Raw genomic sequence first — 21921 nt, forward strand, 5'->3', positions numbered from 1 at the left:
CGGGGTTATGGGATCCTCTTTTGTGACCTTCTGACAAGCAACGTCAATGGGGAAGCCAGATTCACTTAACAACCATGTTACTAACTCAACCACTATAGTGAGTCACGTAACAGCTGTGGCAGGAAAGATTGTAAAATGGGGGAAAAACTCACTTAACAACTGTCTGGCTTAGCAATGGAAATTTTGGGCTCAACTGTGGTCATCAATCAAGCACTATCTGTATGGAACAGGCTTGTATGATTGAATCTGCTATACCTCTTCTAGGTACTGTGCTATGATAAGTTTGGTCTGCTTTTTTTTTTTTTTGCTTGATATATAGAGGTTTTACTCCTGTATATTGTTTTTGTTGCTTGTAGTTGGCTTCCCAGAATTCATATGTAGGATGGATTACCATATATATTTTGTAAAACAAGTATAATAAAATAAATACCCAATTTTTTTGGACTATAAGACGCACTGGAGTATAAGACGCACCTAGATTTCAAAGAGGAAAACAAGAAAAAAATAGTTTTTGGCCTCCACGTGCCCAGTTTTTTCCCACCCTAACCCTAACCCTAACTCCAGCAGCACTCTGCAGGCCTCCCAAACCCCCATTTTGCAAAAAAATGGGCCCATATTTGGCCTCCAGAACGCCCCATGCGTCCCGTTTTTGACCTCCCCAGCCCCCAGGAGCACTCTGCAGGCCTCCCAATCAATCTGCATATCCCATTTTTGACAAAAACGGGACAAGCGGGGGTGGGTGGGTTTGGGAGGCCAAAAACAGGCCTCCCAGTCTATGAAACGCACTGACATTTCCACCCACTTTGGGGGGGGGGAGTGAGTCTTATAGTCTGAAAAATACACTACATTCTCCCCTCCTCGTCTCGTTTCCTTTTTTCCTTAAGACTAGACCCGTGAACATTTGATGAAGGGGACTACGAGCCCTTCCGCCACCATGCTTGGTTCCTAATTTCAAACCTTCAGAAAGAGTTTCACTCAGAAAAGCAAAGAAGTTCTCTTGAAATTATCTAGGCAACTTGCAACTGAACAACCATAGGCATAAAGAAATAGCATCCAACCAGTATCAGTTTGATTTGATTTTAGAACATCTAAGCAATCTCGATCGGAGGTCAAAGTTTCCCAGTTGTTAATGTCCGTTCCCAGGGCCTTTAGGTCCCTCTTGCAGATATCCTTATATCGCAGCTGTGGTCTCCCTCTGAGGCCCTTTCCCTGCACTAATTCTCCATACAGGAGATCTTTCGGAAACCGACCATCGGCCATTCTCACGACATGCCCCAGCCAGCGTAGACGTCGCTGTTTCAATAGTGTATACATGCTAGAAATTCCAGCACGTTCCAAGACTGCGCTATTTGGGACTTTGTCCTGCCAGGTGATGCCAAGAATTCGTCGGAGACAAGCGCATATGAGAGATGTTCAACTTTCTCTCCTGCTGTGCGTAAAGGGTCCAAGACTCACTGCAGTACAAGAGTGTGCTCAGGACGCAGGCTCTGTAGACCTGGATCTTTGTATGTTCCATCAGCCTCTTATTAAGCCATTACACTCTTTGTAAGTCTGGAAAATGTGGTGGCTGCTTTACCAATGACCTCTGATCGTTCAGCTTGGAGGCTAAAGACGCAGCATGGCCTTCTCCAATTCGAAGAGACACTTTTTTAAAAAAAAAATTGATTTATATGCCGCCCTTCTCCGGAGACTCAGGGCGGCTTACAATGCGTTAAGCAGTAGCCTTCATCCTTTTGTATATTTATACAAAGTCAGCTTATTGCCCCCACAATCTGGGTCCTCATTTCACCTACCTTTGAAAGGATGGAAGGCTGAGTCAACCTTGAGCCTGGTGAGATTTGAACTTACAGTAATTGCAGGTAGCTGGTGTTAATCACAATGCTATCAGTCTGCTGAGCCACCAGGCCCGTTGTTCGGCACTTGTTTGGCAGGCTGAGGCAAAGAGGCAGTCCCGGAACCAGCGAAATCTGGGAGCTGGGCAGGGGACAGAATGTATCTGCCCTCAGTGTGGAAGGGATTGCTACTCTCGAATTGGCCTTTTTACTCACACTAGATCAGTGATGGCTAACCTTTTTGCCATCACATGCCAAAAGCAGGGGGAGTGTGGGGGGGTGTCACGCACATGCGTGCCCATACCCATAATTTAATTCCTCCCCGTGCCCCACCTGCGTATGCGCGCGTGACCTGCTCCCCCCCCCGCTTTTAGCACACAACAGCAAAAAGGTTACCAGTGAGCCCAGTAGGCCCGTTTTTCACCCTCCCCAGGTTCCAGAGGCTTTCTTGGAGCCTGGGGAGGGTGAAAATGGCCTTCTCCACCTCCCCGGAGGCTGGAAACAGCCCGTTTCCTGACTTCCGGTGGGCCCGGAAGGCCCGAAAACCAGCTGGCTGGCGCACGCATGCATCCTGGAGCTGAGCTAGGGCAACGCTCATGTGCCCACAAATATGGCTCTGCGTGCCACCTGTGGCACCCGTGCCATAGGTTCGCCATCACGGCACTAGATGCTGTTTTAGGACCTCTTTCCAGAGCACGATACCATAATCTCTTGAGACTGAAGGATGCCAATGATAAGCAATCCCTTTCGGGCCGAGTCTGCAAACCCACTATGATGCCATTTCTCTATTCATGTCATTAAAACAGCAGAGAATTCATAGCATGAAGCAATGGTTTCTTGACATCTCTGGGACAGCCCAAGGAGTGAAGCGAGAATTCCCACCAACGGCAGAACAACGGACGGTTAAACTCCACCAAGATCCAGCCCTTCAATGTTTGTCCAGCTGAACTATAGTAAAGCCAGAAACAAATCAGACGAGCTGCTGAATAGAGATGCGGGAATCACAGAGGCAAGGAGAAGCTGATCTAAGATAGTGCAAATGCCCTTGTGAGATATGCCACGTGACCCATGGAAGCCATGCAACGATCCCTTGGTTAATCCTCAAGATGCTACAAAAGTAAGAATTGACAAAATGTTCTGTTCTGGAGTTAGAACATTCCAAAGAACTTTGGTACATTCCATTTTCACTCTAGACCACATCAGCTTAGTCATTTCAGAGATGATCCGGTGAATTTCAAAAGGAAAACTGCGGGAACAGAACATTTTGAACATCTTACTACGGGATTTTTATTAAGGACTTTGACCGAGTTGTCACTGCTATCATCAGCCTCATAAACTACCCCTATGATTACATGAACAGTAATGAGTAGAGTGGAGTGGAGTGGAGTGGAGTGGAGTGGAATGGAGTAGGAGTGGAGTAGGAGTAGGAGTGGAGTGGAGTGGAGTAGGAGTGGAGTAGAATAGGAGTGGTGTGGAGTGGAGTGGAGTAGTTGTCACTTTAAATGTACATTAATCAGCATATATTAAAATATGCTCTGGTGGCTCAGCAGACTAAAGCACTGTTATTAACATCCACTTACATCTGCTGCCTGCAATTACTGCAAGTTCAAATCTCACCAGGCTCAAAGTTGACTCAGCCTTCCATCCTTTCTAAGGTAGGTAAAATGAGGACCCAGATTATGAGGGCAATAAGCTGACTTTGTATAAATATACAAAAGTATGAAGGCTATTGCTTGACGCATTGTAAACCGGCCTGAGTCTCCAGAGAAGGGCGGCATATAAATCAAATTTTTTTAAAAAAATGAAATTTCATTGCATACAGCTCTCAAAGGGTCACCACCTCCAATATATACTACATAAACATGACCCCCCAAAAAATCTTCTACTAGTGCCAGCTTTAGAAAAAGATCTATCATCTACAATTTACCACCACTTCTACGTGAGCAGGTTCTCCTGCTTTTCTCATGGTGTAGACCATGGGTGTCAAACTCGCGACGTCACATTGCCGTCACGTGACGTATTGCGACATTTTCCCCCTTCGCGGAGCTGGGGTGGGTGTGGCCTGTGCGTGATGCATCCGGCCTGCAGGCCGCCAGTTTGACACCCCTGGTGTAGACAGAAGGTTGTAGCAGAACCTGCCCTCTGACCCTCTTCCCACCCTAAATTCACCATCCTCACCTGATCTCCTCAAAGGACTGGCTCTGTCTTCTACCTGGCTTCAGGTTTGACTTATTGGAAGCGTCCGTTTTTCGTCCTGTGGATTGCCAATATAATCCCGTGCATAAGATCCTTCCTGTGTGGTCTTTTCTCAACAGGAATCAAAGCACTTAAAGATTAATTCAACCCAGTAGCTAAGCAGCTAAACGTTTATGGACAAATAATTTGCCGGGCACAGCAAATACCCACTTCCTCCTACACTTGCCTACAAGCTCCCACCCCTTCCTTTCCTGGACATGAAATCCTGTTTGTCAACAGGAGACCAATTTCACAGACACCTTACCAAAGAACAGCCTTACACCAAATCAGAACGTTCAGCCGTAGTCTGTCTAATGACAGCGAAGGCTTCTTTGCAAGCTAATTTAGGAACAGCCGCTTGGTGGTCTGCTAAGTGATGTTTAACTGACTCAGGAGGTCCTCTCTAGTTTTAACTGAGGCTCAAGAAGGTGGCCGACAATTTCACATGGCAGAGAAAGAAACTGGAGAAGCGCACAAGGACAGACTTCCAGGTTATATATTGCTAACCCATAGTTTGCTGCTTCCACCACAATTGATCAGGTTCATACAAAACACTGTTCATTTTAGGTGAATGAGGTGTTGACACACTGCATCTCTCTTTCACACATACCTTTCCCCCCCCCTTCCCACTCTGGGCTTGTTATTGCAAGTAGTCTTTGACTTACAAACACAATTGGGACCAGAATCTTCATTGCTAAGCAAGACTGTTGTTAAGCGAATCCTGCTCCGTTTTACCATGGTTTTTGCCACGGTTGTTAACCGAACAACTGCAGTTCTAAGTGAACCATGCAGTCATTGGGTTTCCCCCCTTGATTTTGCTTGTCAGAAGCCAGCTGCAAAGGTCATAAATGACAACCACATGAGATGCTGCAACCATTGTAAATATATGCTGGTGACCAAGGGCCAGAATTTTAACATTCCCCCATGCCATTACTGTAAGCCTTTGTAGGTGATTGATTAGTGAACTGCTTTTGATTTAAGACAGGGGTCAGCAACCTGCAGCTCTGGAGCCACATGTGGCTCTTTCACCCCTCTGCTGTGGCTCCCTGTCACTTAAAATATGTGTCACAATTTGCGACACCCACCAGCACACGATTTATTGAGCTTTTCAACCCCCGGTAGGCCAACCATGGATAAATCCAAGAAAAGAAAAGTTTCAGAAGAAAACAGAACGTTTAATTCAACTATATATGCTAGTTTTGTGGCCGCTCAAGAAATAGTCAGGCACAGGAAGGGTTTTGTGGCTCCCGGTGTTTTCTTTTCTGTGGGAAACGGGTCCAAGTGGCTCTTTGAGTATTTAAGGTTGCAGACCCCTGGTTTAAGCCAATAGCATCTAGGATGAGAAAAGTGCATTCCCTTGCCCTTAAGAATCTGTAAGAGCATTTACAACTACTCCCCCCTTTTAAAGGCGATATGATCCAAATCTTTCTGGCAAGTTCTGGAATTCTGGAAAAAGATGTCATGAATTCTATAGGCCGCCCCAGCCATTTTATAAGCTATGATGCACCCTGAATCCTCAAGGGTCCAGGGACAATAAACGACAGCTTTTCTACATCTTTGGAATGCAGCGTTTGCTTTCTTTTATTGGCAAGTCAGATCCCCAACCTCACTGCCTTTACCACACTGGTGTCAGTCGTGGGATGCTGACGGGAGCTAGTTAGTGGCTCACCCACAAAGTGCAAGCAAGAGTGCAAGGTCTCACCAATAGTCTACATCTGCATGTACACACCTTCACCAGAGTGGTCACACCCAGACATCCACTAACCAGAAGACAACCTGCTACTGCTGCTGCTGCTCCACTTTATCATCATCATCATATTTAATCTTTCAAGGATCCTCTTTTACTAAGATACCAGATCTGGAATGCAACTCTTTGGATGATCTCTAGATGGAAGCAAAGAGACAACTTTGCTCTTGTACTACTGTTAGGATATGGTTTGAGCCTAACAGGTTGTCCAGGCAAGATATGTGTTCTGTGACTTTAACATGAATATGTATTGTGTGACTTTAAAGTTTTACTGCTGATTCATTGTAATGCTGAGTCATGCTGTAATTAGATAATCACTAGTTGTAAATGTATTTAAGAAAGGTACTGTAACGTATTCAGTTGATGATATGCTACCATTGTGTGTGGAGTTGCTACTATCATCGGTGGATGGATCTGCTACCATTGTGGTTTGTTACCAGAGTGAACTTGTTATTTTAACCAACTACTGTTTCTATGGTAAGAAGATTTTTGTATCACTGGACTGATTTAACTGGCAAAGACTTGGATTGTTTAAAGACTATGAGATTGTTTTTTTCACTATAAAGTAAACTTTTGATAAACCAGTTTGCACATCTCTTATTCATTGCTCTCAGCAACGTTTCTCTGTGTTCTACACTCTGCTGGTTGGTAACACAACAATATCCTTAACAACTACCATCTGCTGGTCAGGTCTGAAGGTTCAGATCTGGTAAACCCTATTATGACCTCATTGGCTTTGTTTTCTTTCCCCCCCCCCCAGGTAGATATGCACAATCCCAAACAAAGCACTCCGTTACATCCACCATCGTTTATGTTTTCTGAGAATTATCATAAGGCCGATAGAGGGTCCAGAGACAGTTGTGTAACAAAGATTAGGCTGGGACTGGGGCTGTGCAGACTGCTTTCTTCCCCCATGTGATTTTAGTAGAGACCAGAATGCATCAAAGACATTTTCACAGGCATTGTATTCTCTATCAGCTATAAAAGGAACAACATGAAAATGTGGGAGGACTGGATATCCCTTTCCACCAAAATTATCTCCCATATTTGTCGTATATTTGTAGGAGCCAGATGTTCTTGGAGAAATGCCAAGGTTGTTTGGTTTGGATGGTTTTTCTGGAAAGCGCAAGTACTATAAAGAAGGGGGGGGGAATCCATCTTCCCACCAAAAATTCCCAGTTGATAATTTTAAGACAAAATTCAGCAACAAGGCATCTGAGGCTAGGGTCTGAAATATCTGAAATCAATGCACAAATTAAAAAGGGCCTGGTGGCTCAGCAGACTAAAAGCATTGTGATTAACACCAACTGTCTGCAATTACTGTAAGTTCGAATCTCACCAGGCTCATGGTTGACTCAGCCTTCCATCCTTTCTAAGGTAGGTAAATTGAGGACCCAGTTTGTATAAGCTGACTTTGTATAAATATACAAAAGTATGAAGGCTATTGCTTAACACATTGTAAGCCGCCCTGAGTCTCCGGAGAAGGGCGGCATATAAATCAAATTTAAAAATTAAATTAAAAATTAAAAAAAATGGATTTTTGGGGAGGAAGAAGCCCCAAATCGTACGAGATTTCCGCATTTTTACATGAGATGAATTAATGAGTTAACATCTCATGTGGCATCTTGAAACTTCAACCAATTTACTAATTAAGGTTTTTCCTTTTCATCCTGCCCCTCTTGCTACAACCTTGTGTTAAGTGATGAGAAGGGGAGGAAGATTATTCCAAGATGTTGAACAGCAGACCATCCAGTAAAACTCCAAGTGAGAAGGACAAAAGTATATTGGCTGGCACTTATTTTAAAGGATGGTGGTGAGTAAATTAAACTATTGTAAAGCTGCAGTGACGTAAAACTTCTGTTTACCAACCCAAAACATCTCATATCACAACCATTGATGTATCACAGGTTTCAAACACCTTTCAAGATACTAATAGAAGAGTTCAGGGTTCAACTGTTTGGGTCCTTGGTGTTTTCTGCAGATGTTTCATTACCCAGCTAGCTAACATCATCAGTGCAACATCACTAATATTACCTAGCTGGCTAATAAAACGTTTGCAAGAAAAACAACCAAGCTCAGAGACCACCAAGGACCCCACCTTTCAAGATGCTGCAACAAAGAAGACGGCATACATGGTTTCTTCAGATTATTGACTGCATTCACATGACCAGCCATGATCAGTTTGATAGTTTGGGTCTCCACCTCACGTCTCTTTGATTAAACATGGTCATCTTTTGGGACCCAGGAAGTACACCTTCCCCATAACAGCACTTGCCCTGTGGAATGAGAATTCCCCCACTCTTAAGATCCGTATCACTCCTAGTCTGTTGACATTTCAGAGGGCCATAAAGATCTGGCTGTTTTCCCAGGATTTGGACTAGGATAGACAGACCCCATTACAGATTATATGTGGTCTGGTTGCTATTTTTCTAACTTACTTTGCAGTTTCTTAAATTGCTTTCTTAATAGCATTCTTATTCACTTGTTTTGTGTGTGTGTGTGTGTATGTATTTTAGTTTGTGAGCAGACCAGAGTGAGTAGGAATTGGGGCATCAAACATCAAATCAAATAGAAAGGCATAGTTATCTATGACTTTCTTAGCTAACTCAATTATCTGACTTTGCACAATGCATGGAACATACACTGATCCCATGGGCTCAGTTTGCGCAACTTAGAGTGATGTGCAATCACAGCTATTGCAAATCAACTCTCCTTATCCCTGGATATTGACCAAGTTGGCCAGGCATGACTAAAATGAACCACAAATGGTAGGTTACAAGCTGTCCATATCAACTCTAACATAATCCACTGAATTTCCCCACCAAGTATCTCCAACATGGACTACCAATGACCTCATTTTCTTGTCATCTGTGGTTTCTTCCAATACAGACCAAGCACGTAATTGCACAATAACACAGGATAATGTAAGGACCAAGATTGGAAAGAGAGCCAGTATGGTGTAGTGGTGAAGATAATACGTTAGAAGACCATGAATTTGAGTTCTAGTCCCGCTTCGGGCAAAAACCAGATGGGTGACCTTGGGCCAGTCCATCCCTCTCCAATCTAGGAAGGTGGAAACCACTTCTGAAATCCTGCCAAGAAAAATTCAGGGACTTGTCCAGGCAGTCATTAGGAGTCTGCACTGTCTTGAAGATACCAAAAAGAGTCTGCAACCTTAAACACTCAAAGAGCCATTTGGACCCGTTTCCCACAGAAAAGAAAACACCGGGAGCCACAAAACCCTTCCCGTGCCTGACTATTTCTTGAGCGGCCACAAAACTATAGTTGAATTAAACATTCTGTTTTCTTCTGAAACTTTTCTTTTCTTGGATTTATCCATGGTTGGCCTACTGGGGGTTGAAAAGCTCAATAAATCGTGTGCCGCCAGGTGTCACACATTGTGACAGGGAGCCACAGCAGAAGGGTGAAAGAGCCACATGCAGCTCCAGAGCTGCAGGTTGCTGACTCCTGGGCTAGCCCCCCCCCCAAAAAAATGTGGGGTTCCAACAGAGAAAAGCAGAACATGTAGAACCACCTATTTATAATCTAGCCTAATAAAGCTATCCCTACAGCAGGATTCCAAGGGCCAAAACAAGAGCCTAAACATATATGTTCTGATAGGTATCCAACTTCAAACCAATTTGCAAACAGAACAGTCATTCCGATTCTGTGATCCCTTGTTTTCCAGCCAAAATTTATCTTGGCAGCACAACAGCCCAGCTTCCCATGATGTCATCTTTAGGAAAGGCTTTCAAATGAAAGCATCTCCGCTTGAAGATCTCCAATTAAGAGGTCACCACCTCTCTGGGTCACTGATTCCACTGCCAACCTGCTTTAACAAAGACGAACATTTCCACGGATGACACATGGTCTGTGCTGATAGTCCAGGATTGATAATGGGAACGAAGAATGTTTGGGTTAGATAGCTTCCTATTACAATACTGAGCAGGATAACAATAGCAAGAAAGCAGGGAAGCAAAGCCTTTCAGTTAGCAATAGCACTTAGACTTATATACTGCTTTAACGCTTTCCAGCCCTCTCTAAGCAGTATACAGAGTCACCATATTTGCCCCCAACAATCAGGGTCCTCATTTTACCCACCTCGGAAGGATGGAAAGCTGAGTCAACGTTGAGCCTGGTGAGTATCGAACTGCCAAACTGCTGGCAGTCAGAAGAAGTAGCTTGCAGTAATGCGCCACCATGGCTCAGTTGCACAGGAAGTCCTCAATTTATGACCACAGTTGAGACCAGAATTTGCAATGGTCGTTAAGTGAATCACAAGATCATTAAAATCTGGCTTCTTCTATTGACTTTGCTTGTCAAGAAGCCAGATGGGAAGGTCACAAATTTTGGGCACATGACCCTGGGATGCTGCAACAATCATAAATGTTGACCCTGGGTACCTACGAGACCGTCTTTTGCCACCAATAGCCTCCCACCGACCAGTTCGTTCTCACAGGGAGGGACTACTCAGGGTACCGTCAGTCAAATTATGCCGTCTGGCGACTCCCGGGGGGAAGGGCCTTCTCTGTGAGGGCTCCAAACCTTTGGAATGAACTGCCCCCTGAGATACGAAATATCCCTGATCTCCATGCTTTCCGCCGTGCCCTCAAAACCCTGATGTTCCAACAAGCAGGGCTAAACATATGAACATGTGAATGTTTTTAAAATGTTATCTAATTTTAGGTTCTATTTAATTGGGCCAAACTATGTTATAATAATAATTTTAATTAGCAATTTTATGATGTTTGTGTATCTATATTTTTCTTGACTGTACACTGCCTTGAGTCCTACGGGAGAAAGGTGGTATAGAAATATAATATAATATAATATAATATAATATAATATAATATAATATAATATAATATAATAAATAAATAAATAAATAAATAAATAAATAAATGTCAGTTGCAAAGCACCAAATTTTGATCACATGACCACGTGAATGTTGTGACAGTTGTTGAAATGTGAGGACCAGTCATTTTCTTCAGTGCCATCGTAACTTGGAACAATCACTAAATGAATGGTTATAAATTGAGTTGAGTACTCATAATGCCCATTGTCTTGTTTGGGCCAACAGAACTCTAGGGTGGCATGTTTCCAAAATCTTGGAATGGTATACAAAATGATCACAACCAGGATCTAAACACTGAGATGGATAGATTCTAAGTCACAGCTCCACACATTTATTCTCCATGCACAGCCTGGTCAAGATTATCTACCAATCTCACATCACCTAAAAATCAAGGTTCTTGATTTTTGGAATTTGGGTTCATTTCCACCCAAAGCAAATAAACTCAATGAAAACCATGACATATCTGTAATATTTAATCCAGCCAGTCGCTAACCTGGACAGAACATCTTCTACTGACAATAAAGGATCACATTTACCGGATGAAAAAAACTGCTATTCTGGTAAAATGAGGCTCCCTGCCGACTTTGGGTGCTATCTAACAAAATGAAATTCAATGGAGAAAAAAGTCAGGTTCCAAATTTAGGCAAGAAAAACAAAATGCACAGGTACAGTATATGTGGTACCTCGCTCAATATTAGTAACTGTGAGAGGGGTCTTGGAGTCCTAGGTGAAGAATCACTTAAATATGAGCCAGCAGTGTGCTGCAGCTGCCAAAAAAACCAACACAGTTGTAGGGTGCATTAACAGAGGGATAGAATCAAGATCACATGGCGTGACTGTTAATACTATTTTATAATGCCTTGGTAAGGCCACACTTGGAATACTGCATCTAGTTTTGGTCGTCACAATGTAAAAAAGATGTGGAGACTCTAGAAAGAGTGCAGAGAAGAGCAACAAAGATGATTAGGGGACTGGAGGCTAAAACATATAAAGAACGGTTGCTGGAACTGGGTATGTCTAGTTTAATGAAAAGAAGGACTAGGGGTGACTTGATAGCAGTGTGACTGTTCCAATATTTCAGGGGTTGCCACAAAGAAGAGGGAGTCAAACTATTCTCAAAAGCACCTGAGGGAAGGACAAGAAGCAATAGATGGAAACTAATCAAGGAGAGAAGCAACCTAGAACTAAGCAGAAATTTCCTGATAGTTAGAACAATTAATCAGTGGAATGAATTGCCTCCAGAAGTTGTGAATGCTCCAACACTGGAAGTTTTTTAGAAGAGATTGGACAACGATTTGTCTGAAATGGTATAGGGTTTCCTGCCTGATCAAGGGGGTTGGACTAGAAGACCTCTAAGGTCCCTTCCAACGCTGTTATTCTATTATAATCTATTTTTTCTACATTTTTGCTTGGGTGATCTTGTAAGTCCATAATACTAGGACAGGGGTGGGCAACTGTGGCCCTTTTACAACCTGTGGACTTCAACTCCCAGAATTCCTGAGACAGCCAACCTGTGGACTTCAACTCCCAGAATTCCTGAGACAGCCAAGCTGTCTCAGGAATTCTGGGAGTTGAAGTCCACAGGTTGTAAAAGGGCCACAGTTGCCCACCCCTGTCCTAGGAGAATACGGAAGAGGATTTAATATGGAAATGAACCCTTCCCTATTGTTTGAGCAGCCGGAGACCGGAGTTGAAGAGTGTCCATCAGTTAAAGACACCATGTTGGAGAGTTTGCACCACCACCCAAACCTCTTGCCTGTCTAGCCCTCCAGCTCTTTTTCTTGGAGGACGGACAGGTAAGACTTAGATGCTGTCCCACTGCTGACCTGCTGCTTATGTTTCCACAGTAGGTTTACCCTGCTATTGACCTGGTTAAGCATGCCAGGCTAATCCAGGCTGGGGGAGGGGGAAGTGGGGAAGAGAGGGGGGAAGGGGGTATTGCAAGTTCAGAAGTGTGAGCACCAGGAAGTGCTAATTGGATAATTTTGCAAAACTGAGGCGCCCCTCTTGAATAAAGCTTTTGCAGAAGATTTGTCTGGTGTGCTTTGAGGGCATGAAACAAAAATTTAATTTCAATAGACCTTTAACACTTCGTTCATTTATTTAAACGCCGTTAATATCCTTTTACCTTTCGGAATTTGAAAGTGAGGGTTGGAATGCTTTATAATGAGATGAGCTTAATACCCAAATCAAAAATAATGCCTGTTGTTTTTCATGGATAAAACAAACAGAAGGATACAATTATCTGCAAAAATGCAAAGACTCCGCAAATCGAACTTGACTCCAGTTGAGCACTCTGTAGAGTAGTTATCTTGACACCCATGTGAAAATCTTTCCCTTCTTTCAGGATTTTCTATTTAAGCCCACAACCTTGGTTATATCCTAGCAGGCTCATATCTGTGTATCAACCAGGTCCAATCCCAATTTTAACTTGTTAACCCTTAACATTTTGAACACTGGGAGCCCTTAACTGGCTCCCAGTGGTCTTCCGGGTGCGATTCAAGGTGTTGGTTACCACCTTTAAAGCGCTCCATGGCATTGGACCTGGGTACCTTCGAGACCGTCTTCTGCCACCAGTAGCCTCCCACCGGGCAGTCCGCTCCCACAGAGAGGGTCTCCTCAGGGTGCCATCGGCCAAATTATGTCGGCTGGCGACACCCAGGGGGAGGGCCTTCTCTGTGGGAGCCCCTGCCCTTTGGAATGAACTGCCCCCAGAAATGCGTAAGATCTCCGATCTCCGTGTATTTCACTGTGCCCTCAAAACCTTGTTGTTCCGCCAGGCCGGGCTATCAATGTAAAGATTTTAATTGGTTTAAATATGGGATTTTAAATTTGGGGTTTATAATTGAGCCAATTATTTAATAATTTTAATTATTTTTAAATTTTGTCTGTCTCTGTGCTTTTAATCAGGCTGTACACCACCCTGAGTCCTTTGGGAGAAGGGCGGTATAGAAATAAAATTAATAAATAATAAATAAATAAACAAATAAACATTTTAACCCTACTGTAACAGGTTCTATGCAGGACAGACGAGCAGAAGACTACCAGAGCGCATCTATGAATGCCAACTAACAGCCAGAAGACATGATGAAAACTCCTTAATTGCAGAACACAACTGTGAGCATCCTAGACCAGTGATACTAATCTTTTTGCTGTTGCGTGCCAAAAGCGGGGGGAGCGGGGGGGTCATGCGTGCCCACACCCATAATTCAATGCCCCCCCACGCTCCCTCCGCTTTTGGCACGCAATGGCAAAAAGGTTACCGGTAGGCCCATTTTTCGCCCTCCCCAGGCTCCAGAGGCTTTCTTGGAGCCTGGGGAGGGCAAAAACAGCCTCCCCCATGCCCCAGAGGCCCTTCAGAGGCCGGAAATGGCCCATTTCCCGACTTCCAGTGGACCCGGAAAGCCCGAAAATCAGCTGACCGGCTCGCACATGCATGCTGGAGCTGAGCTTGGGCAACACTTGTGTGCCTACAGATATGGCTCCGCCATCACGGTCCTAGACCAAGCTAAATCCAAAAACTCTAGGGAATTTGTGGAAGCCTAACACTCAGACAAATCAGCCATTAACAGGCACATAAGACAACCTACATTTACACGCTATTCAAGAAAGACAATTAAAAAAAACTAAGAAGGAAATAAAATGACCAAAACACCCTCTGGGCCAGCAATCAACACCCAAATAAGCAGGGATTAACACCAGGATTAATACCAGATCCACAATCAAGCAATAAACAATGCCCCAATCAAGGAACTACCAACTGAGACAAACAAAGTACCAAGAAGAAAACAACACTCCCACCTACAATGACAGGGCAAGTCATCATATATAAAGGCAGAGCAAACTCCACTTCCTTCTAACACTGAAGATGTTACCTAGTTGGGTAATGAAATGTCTGTAACCAAACCAAGAAAGCACCAAGAACCCCACTTACCTTTTTTTTGTTCAGATCAGCCAAGGTGTAGGACTAACTTAACCATGTTCACTCAACCCACTTTTCTGAGTTCGAACAGCCCACAATACAAGTAGTCCTTGATTTACAACAATTTGCTCAGTGACCAACGGCACTGAAAAAAAAAAGACTTATGACCATTTTTCACACTTATGACCGTTGCCGCATCCCCATGGTCATGTGATTTACATTCGGATGTCTGAATGATGTCCACTGGTAGCACAGTGGACTAAAGCACTGTTATTAACATCTGCTGCTTACAATTACTGCAAGTTCAAATCTCACCAGGCTCAAGGTTGACTCAGCCTTCCATCCTTTCAAAGGTAGGTAAAATGAGGACCCAGATTGTGGGGGCAATAAGCTGACTTTGTATAAATATACAAAAGTATGAAGGCTATTGCTTAACGCATTGTCAGCCGCCCTGAGTCTCCGGAGAAGTGCAGCATATAAATTAAAGCAAAAAAACCAAACAAACTGATTCACATTTATGATCGCAGTGCTTCAAGATCATGTGATCTCATTTTGGGACCTTCTCGCAAGCAAAGTCAATGAGGAAATCCGATTCACTTAACAACCGTGTTACTAATTTAAGAACTGCGGTGATTCTCTTAACCAATGTGACAAGAAAAATCGTTAAAACTCCCTTAACAAATTTCTCACTTGGCAACATAAATTTTGGGTTCGATTGTGGTCGTAAGTAGAGGATTACCTCTACCACAAATCACCACCATAGGCCGGGTTCACATGTTAAAATATGGTTTCTTAGTTTGGTTTAACATGTTATGCAAATAGAGAGAACACTAACAAAAACAGGAGCTAATTTTCTTCAGCCTCCTCCACCTATAACATATAAATGCACCCCAAGTTGCCAGAATGTATATCCTGTCTCAGTAAAAGCCACCAAAGGGAGTCAAAAATATCCAAGCAGGAATGGGTCAGAGAAATCCCCTCCCTCCCTTTAAAAAAAAAATCTATTGTTGCAGGAAGATAAGTCACTTATCTCCACCCCTACAAGTCAAGAAGAGAGCATTTCCTTTCCTTGCAGCCTGGAATGCATTGAGACACTCCATTATATACACATTCCTTTTTTTTTCCTTCCCTAAGAAAATATGCGTTTATTAAAAATAAGCCAGTTTAGGAAAGATTGGCAAAAAGCCATTTGGATCCCTCTCTCGGGAGTTTCTTTATTATCAAGTGTTTTCTGTTGTTTAGGCTGCTTGGATCCGTTGCTCGGAGGAATTTATTTTCAGGCAAAATAAGAAAGGTGTCTATAAACCAACATGTTTCCATAAACAGCAGCACACACTGAAAAAAAGAGGTACGATTTTTTTCGGGACATATATACCTGTGTACTGCAAGGAGACTCACCTTTCCACAACAGGTGGGAGAAGAAGACTGAAGGGAAAACAATTCTCCAGCATCTATAATCTCCACTGGGGGGGGGGGGATGATTGACTGGATGATGGCAATATAAATTAACTCATCCATACAGAAAAAGATGGGTACATCCAATGGGTAGTTAGGTTAAAAGAGGGTTGGGGTGAGGCTTAGCAATTGGACCAAAGTCAGATCCCTGGTTCTATGTGTATCTTGTGAACTCAACACATTGGGTGAATTCAGTTAACCACGGTTAAGTCAAGCAAGGATTATATTACGCCTGGTCAAAGCAGCCAAAGAGAATAAAGATCAGCCCGCAATATTATAGTTTACTCGCACCGATGTAAGGTCGCTTCAAACATGAGCCTTGGGAGTACAGTGGTCTAAAGCACCCTGTTATTAAGACCAGCTGCCTGCAATTACTGCAGGTTCGAATCTCGCCAGGCTCAAGGTTGACTCAGCCTTCCATCCTTTCTAAGGTAGGTAAATTGAGGACCCAGTTGTGGGGGCAATAAGCTGACTTTGTATAAATATACAAAAGAATGAAGGCTATTGCTTAGTGCATTGTAAGCCGCCCTGAGTCTCCGGAGAAGGGCGGCATATAAATCAAATTAAAAAAACAAAACAAAACCAAACAGGGGGGCAGTTACCAATGAGTCAATAGCTCCTGTTCCCAGGAAAGTGAGGTAAATGATGTGTAAGTAATGTTGGGGAAAGGAGTATAATTAAGACACAACCTTCCAGCGAGATCCAAACATGCTCCTAAACATTACTGTCTTATGCTTTTTCGATTCATTAAGGACAAAACCCAAGAAGGCTCCTTTTTTTTCCTCATCAGCTCCATGAGTGGCAAGAAACCAGGCACCGTCTCCCTTTGGGTTATCCCTGAAGCCACCATCTTCCAAAAATGGGTTTATCGAAGAGTTATTTTGAGGTGGGAGGGCTATCTACTGAAGTAGCCATAGGACTCCCACAATCTTAAGTACAGATCAGGGGTCTCCAACCTTGGTCGCTTTAAACCTGGCGGACTTCAACTCCCAGAATTCTCCAGCCAGCAAAGCTTAAGTAAGCAGCAAAACATAAGTAGCCATAAGACTCCACAATCTCAGGGGTCTCCGACCTTGGTCGCTTTAAGCCTGAAAGGACTTCAACTCCCAGAATTCCCCAGCCAGCAAAGCTTAAGTAACCAGCAAAACTGAAATAGCCATAGGACTCCACAATCTCAGGGGTCTCCGACCTTGGTCGCTTTAAGCCTGGAAGGACTTCAACTCCCAGAATTCCCCAGCCAGCAAAACTCCCAGAATTCCCCAGCCAGCAAAGCTTAAGTAAGCAGCAAAACTAAAATAGCCATAGAACTCCACAATCTCAGGGGTCTCCGACCTTGGTCGCTTTAAGCCTGGCGGACTTCAACTCCCAGAATTCCCCAGCCAGCAAAGCAAAGCTGGCTGGGGAATTCTGGGAGTTGAAGTCCGCCAGGCTTAAAGCGACCAAGGTCGGAGACCCCTGATATAGATAACTCCCCCCTCAAAAAAAAACTTCAATAAACCCATTTTTGGGAGACGGTTGCTTTTGAGGAAGGCAGGGAAAGTTTACAACTCCCCTCCACGCATCTCTTCCCGTGTCTGAAAAACCTCCTCGGCGGAAGGAAAGCTGAGGGGGAATCGGCACCCCCCAACCCCCCCCCAAAATCTCCCCCTACTCACAATACCCCCCAAAGCAGGAAAAGCGAGCTGCAAAACCCCGAAGACCCTCCAGGGGGCAGTCACGAGCCAGAAGGGAGGGAGGTTGAGGTGGGAAAAGCCAGACGCTTCTGCTTGCGCGCCCTGGTTGCTCGGTGGGGATTTTTGCAAAGGGAGATTCTCGCCCGAGGCCGGTGGGTGGGTGGGTCGGTGGGTAGGTAGGAAGGTAAGGCGGACGGAGGGGCGCCTGGTTCTCGCCTACCTCCAGGGTGCGGATCTCCTGCTGCGTGAGGTCGTTGGAGGCGGCGCACTTAGTGCGGAGCCCCTGCAAGCTGGAGAGCGAGATGTCGATCAGGTCCTGAAGCTGCCCGCATTGCTGAAGAGCGTAGCCGGCTCGGCCCAACCCGGCTGGCCGGGATCGGCGGCAACCACCGCCGACACCACCGCCGCCTCCTCCTCCTCTTCCTCCTCCTCCAGCTGCTGCCCCGCCGCCGCCTTCCTTCCTCTCGACCATCTTCTGGGCACCTCCACGCGCGACCGTGGCTCTATCCATGTCTCGGCATCAGGGCGGCTGCTGCGAGAGGGCTGCCCTGCGCCGGAGCGAGCGAGGGAGGGAGCGAGGGAGGGCGGGCAGGAGGGAGGGAAGGGCTCCGGCCCGGCTCCGGCTGCCCCCCTTGGAGTCCGAGGGGAAAAAAAGGAGGATCGGGGCTGTGGAGCTTTTTTTTTTGCAGCGCCGCTGTTGCTTTTTATGGCCTCGGCTGCTTTGTCAGCGCCCGGGGAAGATGCCCCTTCGGGTGGATCGGGGCATCCGCGGGAAAAGGAACGGAGGGAGGGCACCGCTGGCACATCGCCCCCGCGGAGTCCTCACTCACGTCTTGCCAAGCAAGGAAAGGGAGAAAGGATTATTTGGGGGTGGGTTTTTTTGGGATGGGGGGTCTAAGGACTGCCAAAAAAAATAATTAAAAATGATTCAGCCGCCGCCGCTGCTGCAAACTCGCCCCGTCTGGCTTTCTCTCCTCAAGGCTTCTTTTCTTTTCTTTTTTTAAAAAAAATATTTAAATAAATATATATATAAATCCCTCTATCAGCTGGCGCCAGGTCAAAGCCGAATGGGATGCTGGGAGTTGTAGTTTTAATGAGAGGGGGAAGGAAGAGCTAGGCCCCGCCCCTCCCTCCCTCCCTCTCTTTCTCCCTCTCTCCCTCTCTCTCAGCCCCCCCCTCCTCCTTCCCCTCCCCCTCCCCTGTGTGAGTCTGCAAACCCAAAATAGCCCGCAGCTTTGCCAGCCTGCCCGGGCGAGACGTAATAATAAAAGGTCCCCTTAGATTGAAGTGGGGGCATCGGAAATGGTTTTGGAAGGAAAAAAAGTGAGGTCGTAAGTCGGATCAGATGGTGGGTCAAGAGTTGGAAGGAGGAGGATTTTGGACACACACACACACACACACACCAGTCCTGGAAGCTTCTTTTGGTCCGGCCCCTCCCTGCCAGCTTAGCCTACCTTACACAATTGCTGTTGTGGAAGGAGAAAAAGAAGTTTTGTACAGCACGTAGTTATTAAGCACGTTGCCTAAATTGTTAGAACTAATGCAGGGGGTGATCGACCAACCTTGGCAGCTTTAAACCTTGTGGACTTCAATTCCCAGAATTCTCCAGACAGACAGACAGCCTGGCTGGCTGGAGAATTCTGGGAATTGAAGTCCATAAGTCTTTACAAGTTGCCAAGGTTGGACCTCTTTGAACGAACGTAAAGGCCAGCCTGACGTTGACGCTTTTCCTCCGCTGCGAAACCGTGGTTGGCTTCAGCCCACCAGCTTTAGAATAGAATAGAGCTGGAAGCAGGGCCGGATTTTCCTATAGGCTAACTAGGCTTCAGCCTAGGGCCTCAAGATCAAGAGGGGGCCTCAAGATCAAGAGGGGCCTACATTCAAATTGTTAGCAAAATTAAAATTACACTTTCACTATAGGTGAAAGGGCCTCATAAGTGGAATAGCCTAGGGCCTCTTTTCATCTAAATCCGGCCCTGGCTGGAAGGGACCTTGGAGGTGGTCTAGTCCAGCCCCCTGCTCAAGTAGGAGAACCTATACCAATTATAAGGTGAGCCTTCTCGATTCATTCTACTTTTCTACCTTCACATGACACGTTGAATCATGAACTTGGATGTTCTAGCTTGGCTCCTTAATTTGTGGTTCATTGTCTAGTGCAATCCCCGACACCCTGGTCCGTTCAGCAAACCATGGTTTAATTAACCATAGCTCAATACGTTTGGTTGGTTAGTTTTTTTTATCTGTAGCCAGATTTTCTTCCTGGAGGTCAAAGCAGCTTGCAAAGGAAGGCTTCTTTCGTTTTATCTGGTAATGTGTTGTCTTTCTCACAGTTTTGTGGGGCCCACCCATGATTTCCTCAGCTGCTTTCCACAAAACTGTAACCAGGCACATGGGCTGGTTTTACACAACGCAGGCTAAGCTCAAAGGTGGTTGGCAAATGTGTGACTCAGTGTGCGAGGGAAATATCGCTTGTATGATTGATTTACACTTTGCCGTGTTATGCAAATCCAGGAAACAGACTTGTCAGAAGCTAGCAAGAAGGATAGTACAGGCAGTCCTCGACTTAAGACCACAATGGAGCCCAAAATTTACGTTGCTAAGTGAGACATTTGTTAAGTGAGTTTTGTCCCTTTTTACGGCCTTTCTTGCGACAGTTGTTAAGTGAATCACTGCAGTTATTAAAGTAACTTGGCTCTTAAGGGAATCTGGCTTCCCTGTTGATTTTGCTCATCAGAAGGTTGCAAAAGGTCATCACATGATTTTGGGACACTGCAACCACCATAAATATGGATTGGTTAGGACCATAAGTCACTTTTTTCAGTGATGTTGTAACTTTGAATGGTCACTAAGTGAACTGTTGTAAGTCAAAGGACTACCTGTAGTGCCCCACAGGACAGGAGTAGGATAATCAGGATGATGTGATATGCAAAACCTTCGTACATGAAAATAAAATAAGTACAGATAGCCCAAAACCTCTGTAGCTAAGCGAGATAATTGCTAAGACAGTTTTGCCCCAGTTGTAAGTGTGAAAAACAGTCATAGTCACCTTTTTTAGTGCTGTTTTAACTTGAAACAGTCACTAATTGTTTCGTTTTTGCATGACAGGTACTGGGCATGTCTAGTTTAATGAAAAGAAGGACTAGGGGAGACATGATAGCAGTCTTCCAGTATCTCAGGGGTTGCCACAAAGAAGAGGGAGTCAAACTATTCTCCAAAGCACCTGAGGGCAGGACAAGAAGCAATGGATGGAAACTAATCAAGGAGAGAAGCAACCTAGAACTAAGGAGAAATTTCCTGACCATTAGAACAATTAATCAGTGGAACAACTTGCCTCCAGAAGTTGTGAATGCTCCAACACTGGAAGTTTTAAAGAAGATGTTGGATAACCATTTGTCTGAAATGGTGTAGGGTTTCCTGCCTAGGCAGGGGGTTGGACTAGAAGACCTCCAAGGTCCCTTCCAACTCTGTTATTCTATTCTATTCTATTCCATTCAAAGAGGGCCCTTCCCCATCTCATTATGGTTTGCTATATATTGTGTGGCCTTCTTGCCATGTTCAGTCATTTCTAATGCTTTGTTCTCTGTTAATATTCCACGAAGGGAATTTCTGCAGCTTTCCATCGTTAAAGGCAGTGTTTCTCAACCGTGACATCATTCAGGTGCATGGACTTCGACTCCCAGAATTCCCCAGGCTGGCAGATTCTGGGAATCGAAGTTTATGCATCTTAAAAGGTGTCAAGGTTGAGAAAGACTGGTTTTAGGGTCTCATTAGGTCTAAATGTGGCCCTGGATTCCTTATCCAGACCATAATGTCCTCTTCCTGGGGTCTTGCCGAAACATTGTTCAATGTGCAATTTGCAAACAGTGGAATGCTTGCATCAGCCCTGCGAGGTAGGCAAAATTAGGGACCAAGTCAAGAGTTGCTAGGAGTCACGAATGCGATTTAGTGAAATTGGATGTTGTAGTAGCAGAATCTTTAAAGCCTATAATAAGCACTTCTCTATTTCAACATGTACCAAATACAATCAAGCCAGAGTTGTTTTGAGGTTCTTATTTTTTACTGGGAATCAATCCTATGTTTTGTAATGGCTAAGCATTCCTCCTTGTCTTCTCTGAGTCAAAACACATTTCATCATAGCATGGTTGAAACACGATTAGCTAGTTTGTGCTTCTGGGTATCATCATCAAACCACTTATGTTTGA

The 21921-nt window shown here is 44.7% G+C and overlaps 1 protein-coding gene across 2 annotated transcripts in view; it reads right to left on the reverse strand.

Moving 5' to 3' along the window:
• Positions 1-18716, reverse strand: part of KSR1 (kinase suppressor of ras 1) — a 170394-nt gene extending 151678 nt beyond the window's left edge. For both annotated transcript variants that reach the window (XM_060693201.2, XM_060693202.2), the window contains exon 1: positions 17940-18716. In XM_060693201.2, the coding sequence (XP_060549184.1) occupies positions 17940-18230 (291 nt within the window). In that variant the 5' untranslated portion in view covers positions 18231-18716. The remainder of the gene's footprint in view (positions 1-17939) is intronic.
• Positions 18717-21921: the final 3205 nt, after the last annotated feature.

The sequence above is a fragment of the Pantherophis guttatus genome, chromosome 1, assembly GCF_059756535.1.
Source record: "Pantherophis guttatus breed Tessera chromosome 1, ASM5975653v1, whole genome shotgun sequence".
In the NCBI taxonomy this organism is placed as follows: Eukaryota; Metazoa; Chordata; class Lepidosauria; order Squamata; family Colubridae; genus Pantherophis; species Pantherophis guttatus.